The sequence below is a fragment of the Macrosteles quadrilineatus genome, unplaced genomic scaffold (assembly GCF_028750875.1).
Source record: "Macrosteles quadrilineatus isolate MER2022 unplaced genomic scaffold, UCM_ALF_1.0 Scaffold_64__1_contigs__length_664444, whole genome shotgun sequence".
In the NCBI taxonomy this organism is placed as follows: Eukaryota; Metazoa; Arthropoda; class Insecta; order Hemiptera; family Cicadellidae; genus Macrosteles; species Macrosteles quadrilineatus.
The window spans coordinates 78,873-96,471 of NW_026542657.1; the positions used below are offsets into that span (position 1 = coordinate 78,873).

At 32.6% G+C, this 17,599-nt stretch overlaps 1 protein-coding gene across 2 annotated transcripts in view; it reads right to left on the reverse strand.

Moving 5' to 3' along the window:
- Positions 1 to 17,599, reverse strand: part of LOC128981970 (core histone macro-H2A.1-like) — a 112,107-nt gene that overhangs the window by 58,425 nt on the left and 36,083 nt on the right. For both annotated transcript variants that reach the window (XM_054400993.1, XM_054400994.1), the window contains exons 3-4: positions 13,572 to 13,788; positions 7,895 to 8,001 (exon numbers count right to left, since the gene is read on the reverse strand). In XM_054400993.1, coding sequence (XP_054256968.1) covers positions 7,895 to 8,001; positions 13,572 to 13,788 — 324 coding nt within the window. The remainder of the gene's footprint in view (positions 1 to 7,894; positions 8,002 to 13,571; positions 13,789 to 17,599) is intronic.

Consider the following 17,599-nt stretch of genomic DNA (forward strand, 5'->3'; position numbering starts at 1 on the left):
ATATATATATATATATATATATATATATATTATTACAGAGGAATTAAAACGTTAAAATTAGAATTAAATATTAAGTTTGCTCACGTTTAAGAACGAAGACACAACAGAGCAATTGCCGTACTTTCACTAGCCAGAGCCAGTCGTCTACTGACAAAAGCCATGACGCAACAGTGCAAAGAAAACGAAGTCAAAAGAAAGACTATTTATCCAGAGGTACCAGTTTAATTATTTATTGTTTATTCCATACCTAGTTTAAAATATATTTTAGTATTTTAATTTTCCTATTGTCATTTTTGTCATTCAGTAACAAAACAAAACAACACTTCTGATCCTAGTTCGGCATTGTATGGTCACCATTATTTCATTTTTTTTTAAGTATCAAGTATCAGGAAGTCTACAAAGAGGTTAGGCCTAAATATTTTATAATATTATGAAAGTTTTCATCAGTAAAATTATTTTTTTCTTAAGTTAGATTGAGTAAAAAAAAGAAGATATTTCTAAGATCCAATACAATATTTACAAGACACAAACTACAATGAATTAATTTCTGTGGAAATTATCTGTAACAGTTTTATATTTTTGAATAAAGAAATATATCTTTTTGTCTCTACTTCCTTGTTTCGTTATAAAATTTTGTTAGCAATTGGAGCAACCGGGTGGTGTAAGAGGGGAGGGGGAGAGTCTATGACCTTGAGTGCAACCCGGGCCTGGCTGGTGAGAGTGATTCATTGTTTTTTGTTTACATTCTACTACCCTTCCTTCCGAGAAAAAGACCCTGCAGTTTCAAAAACATTGACTTGTGTTGCTAAGGGCACTATTGGCTCTGCTCTATTGCAAAGTTGCTATTGTATTTTCTATTGGAAAATTTTTCAACTATCTCTATGGAAGAAAATTTGAATTAATCACAGATAATCAACCACTCACACGAATATTTCACCCAAAGAATGTTCCTCCAATGACAGCTGGTCGACTTTTACGCTATGCAGTTTTCCTCAGAGGATTTGAATACAACATCAAACATCGGAAAGCAGAACAACACCAAAATGTAGACTTTCTATCCAGGACTTTCCAAACAACGGAACATCGTGGTATCGACACAGCACTGAATAAAGAAGTAGATGAAATAGAACAAAATTCAATCCTTCAAATCTCATCAATCAACATCACGAGTGATTCAATTTCAAAAGAAACTGCGTACGATCCAGGAATGAAAGATCTTATGAAACAAATAAAAGAAGGTGCAAATTATCCAATCTACTCAACCAATCAAGGAATTGTATTCAGAGGAGAACGTGTATACATTCCAAGATCACTACGCTCTCATGTTTTAGAAGAGCTTCATGCAACACACATAGGAATGGTAAGAATGAATCGACTCGCAAGACTCCACTGTTATTGGCCCGGAATTGACAAAGACATTGAAAATAAAGTTTGATCATGTGCAGCTTGCGCTTTACAGTCAAAACAGGCAAAAAAAGTCTTTCACCCTTGGGAAATCCCTAAGGAAAACTTTGAAAGAGTTCACATGGACTACGCAGGACCATTTAACCCTAGCAGTGGCCAATGTTAGAAGTGGGGAATGACCAACCCATTTTGGCGATTTTGCAGACATTTTTTTGAAAATTCGTAAAAATTCAACCGTACAAGTAAACCTAGCCAACCTCATATTCATTTTGTTCGGAAAGAACAGGAGAATCTAGAAATAGTAATATCATAATGATTTAGACAGTGTATTTTATCGGTAAAGTGAAAAAAATAAAAAAATTTGAATTTTTTTTTTAATTTCAAAAGCGGCCTCAGTATTTTTTTTCGACGGATTTTTTATGGGAAATTCATTATATACATTTTGTAGACAATCTAATTCTCTACACAGAAATATATAACATGTTAGGAAATTTTTTTTTATAAGTTTTTGGGGCAAAATATAATGGCAAACGGAGAACCGAAAAAATTGAAAACCGTACAGTGTTAGTTTATGTTGTAAAAAGTTATATAATATATGTGTATACTAATAATGATATATACATGTTTGTAAAGCTAATGAAGTAAGGAATCAAAAAAGTCATAAAGTTTATGGTAAAAATAATTTTTTACCTATAAACATACGTATATAAAATAATGTTTTTTATATTTTTGCGATTTCGCGAGAAAAAAAATTCACAGTATTTAGTATACAACTTTTGAACCAAATTTTTTTACTTCAAACCAACATAATAATCTTGTAGTGTATTCAATTACCTACATAAAAATGTATAACATGTTAGAAATATTTTTTTTGTAGGTACGTAATAGGGACATAATAATACAATAACCGCAAAACCGCAAATAAGTGTAAACTATACAGTGTTTGTTTGTGTTGTAAAACATTATGTAGGCTGATGATATGTATATATTTGTAAAGCTAATGAAGTAAGGAATCCAAAAAAAGTCATTAGTATGATGGTAAAAAGTTATTTTCACCTATGATTATTGTATCAATTTCAGAACTTTGAATTTTTTGCGCATTTCGAGAAAATGGAGTGTACAGTATTTAGTATATAACTTTTTTACCAAATTTTTTACACCCAAACCAATATATACATGTTGTAGTGTATTCATTTACCTTTATAAAAAAAATTTATAACACCTTGGGTAAATCATTATACAGTATAGCATATATAGCTCGTACAACAATCTCTGAATGTCAGAATCTTCATTTTTGGACATGATGCTAACAAAATACAGTATTTAGTATAGGCTAGGCCTATAACTTTTTTACCAAATTTTTTACACCCAAACCAATATTAACATGTTGTAGTGTATTCATTTACCTTTATAAAAATGTATAACACCTTGGGTAAATCATTATATAGCATATATAGCTCGTACAACAATCTCTGAATGTCAGAATCGTCATTTTAGGACATGATGCTAACAAAATATAACCTTTTATGAACACTATTTCACACAATTCAGTAATATTTATGCATAATAAAATGCATGAAGATTACTGTTATACACACACACAAACTTCACTAACACTAACACTACGAACTAATAACGTATTTAGTAATAAATCGCAGATAACACCAGAGCGAACACTCACGGCAACAACAAACAATGGCGAATACACAAGACAGCTGTAGCAGTAATGACTCACTTCCGTCGTCTTCATATGTGAGCAGACCCTGAGCGCAGGGCTGCCACTCTCACAATCTATATTTCTTCCTCTTCAAAATGACATATTATATGACTAGTAATAATAACTTACAGTGTATGTAATTCGTATTTTCCACATCGTCACCTGACGACCATTGGCCATTTGTTAAAAATTTCGAAAACAGCTGTTTTCATAAAATCGTACCGGTTGTGCAATCAATATTTCGTTCTAAATATTACTACCACAATGAAGATAAAATCAATGGCTATCCAGTGGTACCACCCGCAACATCCCACGATGAAAATTATCCGAGCAGGGTAATGCCAAACAAGACGTGTTTTGCCAGTTCCCAAGTGTCGGCTGCAAAAGTCGTGCCAGGCCAAAAATTCATTTGATTTCTAATCGTCGTGACATTGTTATATACCTGCTACAGGGTTTGTTTATGTAATAAAATGAAAGTTCAGAATGTGATCTTTCGAATGGTATATATATTATTCTCATCTGAGTTGATTGTAAGTGTTTTTTTACCGCTAAAAAAATTTCGGCCCAGATCGTCACCAGACGACTTTGGCCATTTTAAGCATCAACGTCAGATCGTCACCAGACGACGATCGGCCACTGCTAGGGTTAATGGACACCATTTCCTAGTAGTGATTGATGCTAAATCTAAACGGCCTGAAGTTCGAATAACCAAAAACGCACCATCCACGGCTACGACAATAGAATTTCTAAATGATATATTCTCTACACATGGATATCCTGCTGTACTAGTTTCTGATAATGCCACAATTTTTACTAGTCAAGAATTTACAGATTTCTGCCGACAAAGAGGCATATTTCAAAAATTTATCGCCCCAGGACACCCAGCAACCAATGGGTTAGCGGAACGCTATGTGCAAACGTTAAAGAAATCTTTGAAAAATACTGCTGAAGATCATCAAAAGAATATTAAATCACAAATTCAAGACATACTGTTTCGCTACCGAGCTGTACCTCTACAATGCGGACAATCACTGGCTGAACTGTATTTGAATCGAAAGATCAGAACAAAACTAGATGCTCTCAAACCTCCTAAGAAAAACACATCATTACATCCAGGCTTTCAACAAGTAAGCCGCTCATTTAAAGTGGGGGAGAGAATATTAGTACGTTCCTTAGACAGCTGGAAGTTCGGAAAAGTTATTTTTCAACTTGGAGCTCTGCACTACAAAGTCAAACTGGACAACGGTTACATTGGCAAGAGACACATCGATCAGTTGAAGAGAACATCAGTGCCAGAAACAACAGACAAAACACCCTCCAGCTCATCTCCTAAAGAAAATACCAGTTCGCAACAACAGAACGTGACATTCAAGGACAATGATCTGGAAAATACAGAAATCAGGCCTCAACGCAGTGAACATAATAATCCTCAAACAGACGACAATGCTTCAACAGATGTTCCTCGCAAATCAGTCAGAACAAGAAAGTAACGAAAAAGACTGGACTTATGAATCAAATTTAGTGGGGAAGAAACTGTTGTATCTCTATGTTTCAAATGCTATGCATTTAGTATTTTAATCATCTGTTAGTTCAAAAATGTGATTCAATTAATGTAAATAAACTAGTGAAAAATAAGGCTCATTTTTCATCTTACATTTATTTAACTACTTATTTCAATATATAAACTTACAATACATAACAATTACCTATCAAAATTAGTTGTTTTTAGATTTTAATTTCTTGCAGTAGGTCTATCTATACTACTGTAACTGTATGACACAATATGCAGTTTTTGCAGTCCTTCCTAATTAATTATACCATAAGCAATTTGTGTGTTAAGTACTGTTTTTGAGTTTATAGTAAATCAGTTTACACCACATCTTTTCTTCAATGAGTTCTCCACTTGTTATGTTGCTTAGTCTATTACTATTTTAGGCCCTATAAAAATAATTCTTATGTAAAGCTGTAGGCCTACTAATGCCAATAATAGATCAATTATGTGTTTATAATGATGTACGGTAACTAATAATGCTATTGCAAGTGTGAGTTTTTTATACTTAGGTAGGAGGTTAGGCAGGGAATGAATGGTACATATTGCATGGTGGAAACATGGAATTTTTATCATCTTCTTGCTTGCAGTCTTGAAGCCAATCAACAGGCCCTAAATTTGTGATATGTTAATTGATTTGTTTATGATCTTTTATATTAAGATCCATTCAAAGTTTGTTGTAATTTAGCTATTTAGTTATTTCAACAGTTATGAAAATTGGAAAGAATGTCTTGATAAAAAAATATTTTCTTCTTTCTTGCAGTTGAGGCAATTCAAACGCTGTAAATAAGATATGAAAATGAAAAAATATACATAAGTAAAATATTTGTTTATTATTTTATTATCAAGTAAAATTATAAAGACAGATATAGTTAAAACAAAAAAATCGGGTATCTAATGATTTTTTGGCCCGATCCGATCCGACCTGAACCAAAAAAGTCTGACCCGCAGACCCCTAGAAAAGACCTTGGCTGTGGAGAAGTATCCTGTTCCAAAAAATCTAACCCGAGTTAAATGTTTTCTTGGAATGGTAAACTATTTAATGAAGTTTCTTGTTTCTTCCCAACCTTTCAGAACTGATCAAGACATTAAATTATCTCCTTTCAATTTATATAATAATAATAACTCATAAAAATGAAAAAACAAAAAGAATGAAAGTAGAAGAACAAGAAAACGTAAAGAAAGAATTTATATGTATTCCATTCAGCTCATCCTTAAACAAAACCTTAAGAAAGACATTACCGAACTCAAAATTTAAACTAAGTTATAAAACAAGGAATAACGCTTTTAACATCATTCAAAAAAGAACAAATCCGAGACCCAACCCACCAAATTTATATAAGAAATCAGGAATTTACAAATTATCATGTAACAACTGTGAAAAATACTATATTGGTCAAACAGGTCGAACATTCGAAGTCAGGTACAAAGAGCATATACAGGCAATCAGATCAAACAATATGACAACACAAAAATCCTCATACGCCGAACATATACTTCAGACCGACCATACATACTCAGAAATGAATAAAAATATGCACATTCTGGATATTGAAAATAAAGGTGAAAAAATGAATACAAAGGAAGACTTTTATATTTATACTCATCATATTAATGACAAAGACAATTTACTAAACTTGACACAAATTCAAAATCAAAACGTAATATTCAATGAAATTATACATCTTAAAGAAAACACCTCCTTCCCTTAACATAAAAATTATCACCTGTTCTTTAATAAGAAATATCTAATAATGTTTGTAAATAAAAGAAACTAATAGGTTATATACTATACTGTGATCATGGCATTAATGTCCGAAACATGTAAGTAATATAAAATAAAATGTTTTTAGGGTGCTGTGGTATTTTGATTTACTTAGTAATAATAATAATAATATAATAATAATAATTTGTATAATCCTGAGAGGAAAACTAGATTGTATGCAGATTAGGGGTGTGCGAGTACTCGAATCTTCGAGCTTTTTGGTCGAGCTTTTCATTATTCGGCTCGGCTCGAGGCGTTTTGAAAAAGCTCGAAGTTTGAGACGAGCTTTTAATACAAAGTCAAAACACTTAATTTGGGTCATAATTGAAAACAATGTTATCACAATTCTACGTTGTTCATGCGTTTGATAAGCACGAACCTCAGCTCAGTCAAGACGCAATGATTATCGATCGTAATTTTGAGGAGATAGGAAAGAGACAAACGTCCACCTATCGCGTTGTCTTTCTAACAGCTATTCGTATCGTAATATACAACGCAGTGCGAGTGCGTGATTGGCTTGTCGCTATGACGACACACGGTTGCCATGACAACCTACAGTGCGCACTGAGCACTGCGCCTTGTGTGGGAGGGAAGATTATACCAACAAACAATTTCAGGAATTCTATTTTGGGACGGATGAAAGATAAGGAAGAAACAAAAAGTGGTCACGTGAGCAAATGTAGTGGGCAACACAATAAGGCTGTAAACGAGTATCGTATCAAACGCCCCTATCTGCTATCTCTCTATTTCTCTATCTCTCTCTAACAATGTACTGATTAAACAGATTGTGGTTGAAGACTTTTCTACTTATAAGTTTATTTTAGTTCAATCAATCCTATAACCTTTCTAATGTTTATGAAAATAATTAATTATCTGTTTTGTATTTTATTTCCTTTAAACCAACTAGGGGTTTTTATTTTCTTCTTGGAAAGAAAGAAGAAAATAGAGTGGAATGGGAAAGAGGCAGAAAAGTTAATGGACGGTATTTCACTAGGACCAGAAGGGAAGTTAAACCTACATTACGGAATCAGTTTTAACATTGTATCATGGGAGAGAAGATGTAATGGAATGACATGTGGTTTAGTAATTATTTATATGTTTACTCATGGTATATGGGTATTGGTTACTAAGTTGTTGACTTGTTTTTAAGTTAGTTGAATCTTGAATGTTGAATAAAAGTTCTTAGAAGAATTTGTTTTATTCTATCTTTACAGTTCTCAAAAGCAGTGGACACTCATCAATCACTTTTGCACTGAGGTGAGGGTACTACCTATAATATATGCATTTATTGGCAGCAAACTGGGGTGCAGATTTCATAATTATTTTTTTCATTATTTTTGGAAAAATTTATGCTAGACCTAGTATTTTAAATTATTTCTAATGACTGACTGAAGAAGTTATTTGATATGTAGGCCTATACTGCCTATACGTTCCTAACAAAATGTAACAATTCGCTTACCTTCTGTCCAAGAAATAGTTTCTTCTCTGATAAAATGGTGATGGATGGGACTAAAGGAGATGCTGCTGCCGCTTCCTTGGCTTTTCCGATTTTCCCCCTCACTTTAGCTGGAAGGGGAGAAATGACATATTATTTTAAAACAACTATAGGAGTAAATGTGTGAAATAATAATAGTTGATCATTTATTACTAATCTATAGAAGCCTATACAATTTTTATGATGTTGAACTTTTACCGAAACCCCGGTCTGATAGGCCCACAGGAATTTTCACAAATAATGCATGTTAGCAACACTGTTTACTTGGGGAATTCTATTCTCCCCAATACCTTCCCCCCTTTTTCCTTCCTACCTGTTGATATATTGTTTATTCATTTTGTGAGGGTGAAGTGACCTTGACAGGTTTGTGTTCATAACATGCCCGTCTCAGGTTTTTGTGTTTCTAAGCGGGGTCCATTATTTTCAAATAGGGTCACACAGACCAGGGGTTTTGGTTAGCATCAGCCTGGGTAGGGTTTCGGTATTAGCGTCAAGTGATAGTATGCAAAGGGAGGTGGTATGTAGCTACTGTACTCAAAACCAGTGTGTGTAAATCTGCCACCAAATTGTAAACTAGCTGTTCTGAATCATATTCATTAATTGACTACTTGATTACCGTATGTAGGTCGGGTGAACAGCTCTTTCATTATTAATTCATTCATATAATAGTCCAGTATTTGTAAACATGTCAGAAAAATAAGGGGTTGCTATGCAAAAGGTCGGGTAGTTCTGATTTTTGGATATGTTGTTAGTGTTGGGTCTATAACATAAAATTCAAGTTATCCACCTCGAGATAAAAAATGCAAATCAAAAATCCCCCATGATATTCTAATGGAAAATATTTTTAACTATTGTTTTTCCTTATTTTTAGATACATTTTTATAAAATTGCGTACATTTATTTGTTTCTTATCATACTATTATTATTTTATTAAAAGATATACTATATTACCCTCCCTGTAGCAGCAAACTAAGGCACTAATTAAACCTAATGTTATTTAATAGGTTTGTGAAAATCAAATCAAGCAAATGGAAATTCGCTTAGTATGCAGGTTTGCTGAGGTGGGGGATTTTTATTCTTACTTTCATTTATTTTCTATTAATAACAAAGAAACTGGCATACTCTCTAAATCAATACGGTGTTTGCTTCAAACAACTATATTGTGGAAATATTTAATACCCCCGCCGCAGCAAACCTGCAGACTAAGCGATTTCCCATTTGCCTGATTGGATTTACACTAAAATGTCTCCTTAAAAATATCAAATTTATTCCCTATTTAAATAGAATCAGTTTACCACGTACTTAGGTTTGCTGCAACAGGGAGGGTAAAAGTATTTTTGTATGTAAAAATGTTAATAGTTAGTAAGAAATAAAAACATTTTCCAAATTTGGGCAAAATATGTTAATAAACAAGCAAACTACAACAGTTTACTTATTCTCCATAAAAATAACATGGGAATTTTAAATTTACAATTTTTTTGGAATTTTCTCCGTAACCATTAGGCGCATTATAATGATTCAATATACTAAATTATTTGTTTTTTTAAGCTCTACAAAATAGTTTGTAAAGAAATTGCAACATTTTATGTTTTTTTGGGTCAAAAATGGGAAAACCCCATATTTACCCCATAAAAGCCCCCATAAACCCCCGTTCTCATGGTCCAATCCTGCTGGTTCGCGAACTCGTTCGAATAAACGTAGGTTTACACGTTTGTACCAAATTTCATCAAAATCGTATCATTTTTGCTCGAGTTATCGCGCTAACGGACATATATATATATATATATTAAATTAAAATCAAAAACATAGTTAACAAAGTACCCTTTTAGTAATTATTTTATTTTTAATGACGACATGTTTCGGAGACTAAGTCCATTATCAAGTCATATTTACCATAACCTCATTCTTAAAAAATCTATTTACAAGAAGATGGTGTTCCAATGGGTTGGCTATCTGGAATAATGGCAGATATATTCATGAAAGAAATGGAAACTACCAAAATAATGAATGATTGTAATGGAATAATGGCAGATATATTCATGAAAGAAATGGAAACTACCAAAATAATGAATGATTGTAACCCAAATAAAGAGAAAACCCAATACTGGTACAGATATGTAGACGACATAATTTGTTTATTTATGTCCTTGGAGTCATAAAATCACTACTTTCCATTCACTTATCCACAGACTTTTTAACATTCCCATGAATAAAGAAAACTTCAAAAAAGAGAAAAATACCATTAAATACTTAGCAGAGAAAAATGGCTACAGGGCAAAAATGATAGACAATATGATAAAGAAGAAATTGAAAAACAAAATATAAAAGCAAAGAAAATCAATGGAAAATGAAGAGAAAAAGAAATATATGTGTATGCCTTATAACAAATACAGTATAGGCTATGACTAAAGTAATAAGAAATACATTTAAAAACTCGGATATAAGAGTAAGTTACAGAATTAAGAACAATATATTCCAATTAATCAATAAAAAAATCAAATACACAGAAAATAATGAAGACGGAAAGTACAACAAATCAGGAATCTACAAGATAAACTGTAGTGACTGTAGCAATTATAGGTCAAACATCTTGAAGTTTTAAAAAAAGATTCAAAGAACACCTACAAACATTGAAATCAAAAAATCAAACATCAATGAAGTCGAACTTCGCCGAACATATAATGAACTCAGACCACAGTAATAAAAACATGAAAGAAAATCTAACAATTTTAGAATATGAAAAAGAACGTAAGAAACTTAATGTAAAAGAAGAGCTAAATATTTATCTACACAACAAATACCCCCAAATATCCCCAAGAACATACTTAACACAATGATTTCAAAATTAAACCAACCTATTTACGATAAAATTGAAAAACTAAGGAGAGAAAGAAAAACATTAATATAGTATAATAAAAAAATTGAAACCAAAATTTATTAAGATTTATTTAACATATTTCATTATTTTTACATATCATTATATTTTTAATTTTGTTGGTTTTAAGAATGAGGTTATGGTAAATATGACTTGATAATGGACTTAGTCTCTGAAACATGTCGTCATTAAAAATAAAATAATTACTAAAAGGGTACTTTGTTAACTATGTTTTTTATTTTTATTATATTAGTAGCCCTAAACATGCAAGAAAAGAAGAAGATATGAATTTGAACGGATGGTGTTTTTGGTCTCTAGGGACTTCAAAACGAAAAAAAAATCGGTCCAGGGTCCAGGTCTTACCATGAGTACTACGATAATAGCTTATTCCCTATATGGGAAATTCGCTAAAAACCACAGTTTTTATACATCTTTGGAATATTTTTTTATTTTGAAGGTCTGTATTTTGACCATTATTTACGCTACATACTTGATGTTGGGCTTAAACTATCACAAATTTATCCTCGTTTAATTATATAAAGTAATACTTTCAGTAAAATCAACTGTTCGCGAGATAGAGTGAAAACCCACAGGAATGGTCAGATTTTTGCTATTTCTGGCAAAAAGTGGCGCGCCCCGCGGAGGTATCTCGAGGTGGATAACTTGGATTTTATGTTATGGACCCAACACTAACAACATATCCAAAAATCAGAACGGAAAGTAAATAATGATACGTCTTATAACACTTAAAACATATATTTACGCTTATACTGTTACTCACAAGACGGTAAATATACAAAAGATATACGGTAAATATACATTCGCCTATTGGGTCTGATGATGATTGGAGTGTCCAATCGAAATCGATCACCACTTACCATCTTTTGTATATTTACCGTCTTGTGAGTAACAGTATAAGCGTAAATATATGTTTTAAGTGTTATAAGACGTATCTTTATTTACTTTCCGTAAATTTAATAGCACGTACAATGCTGATCAAGAAGTCATTTAAAGATCAGAACTACCTGACCTTTTGCATACCACAATGTCTTATTTTACAATTGAACTAATCCTACTAATATTATAAATGAGAAAGTTTGGATGTATGGATGTATGTATGTTTGTGACAAGTAAACGCAAAAAATACTGGACGGATTGGGCTGAAATTTGGCATAATGATAGCTCACATTCCAGATTAACAAATAGGCATAATCTTATCAAAAAAATCCTTCCGGGCTCCGCCGCAGTGGCTCTGTAGTTCCCCATGTTAACCTTATGAGTATTCATATTTAAAGGGAATTAAAGAATTTAGTCAGCTGTTTCAACTAAAAAGTTGGTTCTATGATATTCAAAAGCATTAAAAGTTATAAAATTTACCAACAGGGTGCAGCACTATTATTCTTTTTTTTCATTTATGAAACCAGCTAATTTGAACTAAGCAGCAACAAAAAACTGTAATATGCAATGAAAACTGTCAAATTAGGATTGTTTACAGTTAGGCCTATGTTTATGTTTTTAATTTCATGAATAATTTGTGATATTTTGGGAATTTATTAATTAATTTTTCTCTATTGTTTAGGTGAAGTAGCAAAACATTACCGTATGGCTATGGTAGATGTGTAATACTATTATATAAAAAAATAAAGAAGCAAATTTGATCAAACTGTGCCCCCCCCCCCCCACCATTGCAAACAAAAAGCTTGAATATAACTGCACTAAGCATTTATATTTATATGCCAATCCCGTACAAAGGACGGGTACTCTGCTAGTAAGATTATAAACCGAAAAACCACATTAATTTATGAGGCAATTTAAGCTAAAACTTTAGAAACATACCATTTACAAATTGGTTAGTATTATGTACAGTTTAATACTTTAATACTTTTCAATAAAATGACAACAATATAAAGTAGGTATTATAAGCCAAGTATGAAAGGAGATGAGTGTAGGATGAATGGCGCGATCTTGTAGTCTTGTTTTGTTAGTGACTAGGGCCGACATATTCCTTAGACACAGCTGTTAATTGCCCATACAGCTAATGTCAACCAAGGGACCTACAGTTTATAGTGGAATCCGAACCACATTTTTGTCTTGGTAATTAATATAATTAATTGGTCTAATTTTAAGGATAATACTACTTGTTTTGGTTTTTTTTTCCAAAATTATTTCAACTAAAAAAGTGCTATGATTACACTTCAAGTACTTATTGAACATACAATATTTGTTATGCTTGTCATAAATCTAGTTTGATGTGTCCTTAATAATAAAACTGTTTGACTAAAAACTGTGTAAAACAAATAGAACATTTTATTTTTATCAAACAGTAGTTTTAAAGAAACAAGTCCAGTAAATAGGTAAAGACTTCTAATTAATTGTGCTATCATCACTAATGTCACTTACCACTGTTGAAAATATGCATACAAACAAAAGTAACAGAGTAGTGAAAGACTCACTCACTAGGTAAGGGTAGGGGATGTGTGTTTTATTTGTATGAGGCTGAGCTCACACTGAAGCAAGGTTATTATTATGGAAGGAGGACGACATTTCCCGCCCCGCGCTCAACGTGTTAATGGGAATTCAACAACAGGATTATGGCGATTCTTGATTATTCCAAATTTTTTGGCCACATACAAAATTCACGCTTTTTCCTGGTCATTAGAATGCATATACATTTCCTGGTTTCCTGATAAGCTGGACACCCAGAAGGCACATTTTTACTATATATTAACTGCTTAGGCAGGAGAGTTCAGCTGGACAGAAACTCACCTGTAGAGGGTGAACCAGGGGCAGGAGATGCAGGGCTCGTTGCTGCCGTAGTCTGTTTTTTGTAAACTAAAGGTTTTGTGGCGATCGGTTTCTTGTAGGGCACTGTCAGTGGAACATTATTACTCAAGATAAATTTTCCACCTTTCTTCTTAGCTAAAAGTTCTGGGTGAATCTTTGGTAACACTCCACCAGAAGCAATTGTTACATTCTTTAATAACTGGAAAACAAATTAGCATTACAGCATGAAACGGTTACTGTATCTATAAAAGGTTGATATGTATAATAAATTTCAATTATATCTTTATCTGTTAACTTAATGCAGAACAAATAAATTATAGTTAGACAATATCAGTTGAATCACTGTGCTAGGTAAAATGGACAGACACACTTCATTTCTTCCTACCACACCATATAGCCTACCTCGTGATAAATGAAATATTAAATAAACGTCTATGTCTACGTCTATGTTTAGCAAAAGGAATGCTATAAAACCCGTCTGTTGTGGTTGGCACAATACAATATCATTTTAGTCAAAATAACATAATAGCCCTAAAAGTATAAAATAAAAAGCAAAACATAAATAAAGTACATCAAAAACAAATTCAAATATTTTAAATTATTCTGAGCATGAGGGGCAAGCAATATATCGCATACATTAAACTACAATTAAAAATACAATTAAAATCAAATATAAAAAGCAGAGAAAGAACAAAATTGATAGGCCTATCTAATTGTTCAACGTTTTAGTCCAAGTTTTATTTGTTTATCAATACCCATCTACATTTACAAACAAGTTTCAAATATTTAGTCATATTTAAAAACGACAGACAATTCAGTATGTATATGGATGGAAATGTAAGAATAATGGATGGAAATGTAAGAATATTGTGTTTATTTCTTGAAGAGAGGCTTGCAAGAAGTACAACAGGATATTCTAAAGGCGGCTCTTAGAGCTTTTTTCTGAGTTGGAAGACAAACTTAGTTCAAACACTCTCACAGCCCCAGACTGCCACTAAATAAAACAAAAATTGATAAATCAGTCCGTAATAAGCACACAAGGTCACACGAGAATCAGTAAACTTTGAAAGACCTCTTATCACAAAAATTCCTGTGCTAATTCTTCTGGATATGAGCTCTATATGGTCATGAAAGTTGAGCTGACTATCTAAGACCAAACCAAGAAACTAAGAATTGCTGCAAGAAGAGATCTCTTCGCGTGAACAAAACAGTCAGCGGAACGTGTTTTTTTTTTTTAGCTGTTAAAATGGAATTGGAACATTTTTGTTTGACAGCTGTTTCTTGTTGCTTTTGAACCATTGCAAAGCCATATTGGAACTCTCAAACGCTTTTGTCTCTAGATGAGCCACGTCCCTAGCTTCTCCTTTGTGGGCTCATCAGGTTGGCCACTATAACTCCTGAACATTGTCCACAGGCGCTTTCTCCAGCTGCTTGGTGTTCAAGATGCTATTAACTACCTTGATGTTTAGTTAACATTCATGTTAACTACCTTAGGAGATTTAACAGGGGCTGCTGACCAGATCCTGCTTTTGGTGGTGCCTCTAAAGGGTCACATTATCAGTTAGAGCAAGTGCAGCAATGTTAATATCATTATATATTCCTTCATTTTAAGTTATTTTCTTTTTTTAATTTATTTATCACTGTTATTTTCATTAAAATATTTATAATCTATGTCATTAAATTATAAAATGTCTATTACTATTCTTACTCTTTGTTGTTGATTATTGTATGTTGTCTTTCTAGGCCTAATGAAAATCGCATGTAATAACTCAACTAGCTTCTCGTATATTATTTTCAGTCAAATTGATTGAGCCATGCATGTTGCATATTTATCTGTATCAAACATCAAGAAACTTAATGTAAAATAGTTATTGCCATGTACAGATAAATAAATTTTTTTGGAAATATCGTCTAAAATAACAACTCGACTAGTGGATCAAAAATCAAGTTAATTTATTGTAAAACAGAACCTAGATTTTTGTATACATCTTACTTCATCAAAAAATAACAAACTGTTACCAAGGAAATATCATATGTTATTTTCCAACATAAATATTATGGACATTATAATATGAATAAATTATATCTTTAACACACCCCCATAATGTCCATAATACATTTTAGAAAAGTAAGTTTAGTTAAGAGGTCACCATTCCAATGAAAGTTTTCATTTTAACATGTTTCAAGGATAATAAGCCCTTTGTTAAAATATCTGCGGTTTGTTCTTCAGTTGGAATGTAAATGACATCGATCTGTTTCCCAGAGACCAACTGTCGAACATAATAATGGTATCTAGTCTCAATATGTTTAGAGCGTTTGTGGAACATTGGATTAATTACACTTTGATTGTCCACATGTAGTATAGGAATAGACTTTTCTTCAATTGCGCCAATCTCTTTCACAAGACGATCTAACCATACAAGGGATTTACAGGTCTCGCTAGCAGCAACATATTCTGCTTCCATTGAAGATTGGGAAACACACCGTTGAAGCTTACTCTTCCGAATAACTGGTCCACCAAAAAGCTTTACAAGTAGATATCCCGCTTATTGACCGTCTAGTTTCCTTATCTCCAGCAAAGTCGGCATCACTAAAAGCTTCAATAGAATTGTTCCTGCTTTTCTCAAAAGCAATTACATGAGTTGTTGTTCCTTTTAGATACCTTAATATTCTCTTTACCAAACCTATGTGAGATTGAGTTGGTTTATCTTGTGCTTTTGCTCTTGATGCAATCCCAACTGCAAAAGATATATCAGGACGAGTTGCAGATTCTAAGTACTGTAGACTTCCAATCATTTGACGGTAGTTTATGGCATCTGTTACCAGTGGAGAATCTCCAGAATTTCATCCAGGTTCAATGGATGCAAAGGTTTAGCATCTGTCATGCCGTAGCCAGTCGAGGATCTTGTTGATGTAGCCAGTCTGATTGATATGTAAGTAGTCCCCGTTTCTTTTTTTATTTGTAAATTGTAAACCTAAAAAATAAGCCAGCATCATGTAAAACAATTTAAAATCTTGATCTCAGTTCGGTTACTAAATCTCCAACTGCTGCCTCATGGCCAATTATTTACATCATCTACATGAAAAAATACGAACAAGCTATTTCCATAAAACAAACAAGGATCAAAATTGCTCTCTTTCAGATTACATTTCAACAAGAACTCAAACACTTGTACCAACACTTTGATGCTTCTTTCAAGCCATAAATACTTCTTTTCAAATTACATACACGATTAGTTCCATCTTCATATCCACATGGTTGTCTCATATAAACAGTCTCTTCAAGATTGCCATTCAAAAATGTTGTTTTTGTTTTATCTTAACATCAAACTGCTTGATAGTAAGATTGTACTGAACTGAATAGCCTAACATAGTTCGCATCGTCTCAAACCGAGCTAAAGAGCTGAAAGTGTTACCATAATCAATACTAGGATGCTGAGTAAATCCTTTTGTGACTAAACACACCTTGTAACGAATGATCTCGTTCTCAGAATTTGTTTTCAGTGTAAATACCCAGCGGATTATTAATGACTTTTCTTCCTTTTTGTAGATCAACCAAATCATAAGTTTTATTAGCGAATTTCCCATATAAGGAGTAAGCTATTACCGTGGTACTCATGGTAAGACCTGGACCCGGGACCGATTTACTTTTAGAGGCCAAAAACACCATCCGTTCAAATTCATATATACATATATAGGGTGATTGATATAAGTGTGCCAGCTGTTTTATTCGGAAACTATAAGAGATATCAAAATAAGTTAAATTTTGCAGCCAAAGATTTTTTTAGGTGCCTTGTGGTCAAGTCAAAACAAATATTTTAGCCACCATTTTTCCAATATGGCCGCCAACTTTGATTATTCTTATGGAGCATCCTGTATTTTGTGATGTATTCCAGTAGAAAATGTGATTTTAAGACAATTTTAATCTTGTGTTTTTTTTTCATAAACCTAACCGTTTTATATATAATGGTTAAATTTTTGAAATTTTGGCATGAGAAAGAGTTTCGATA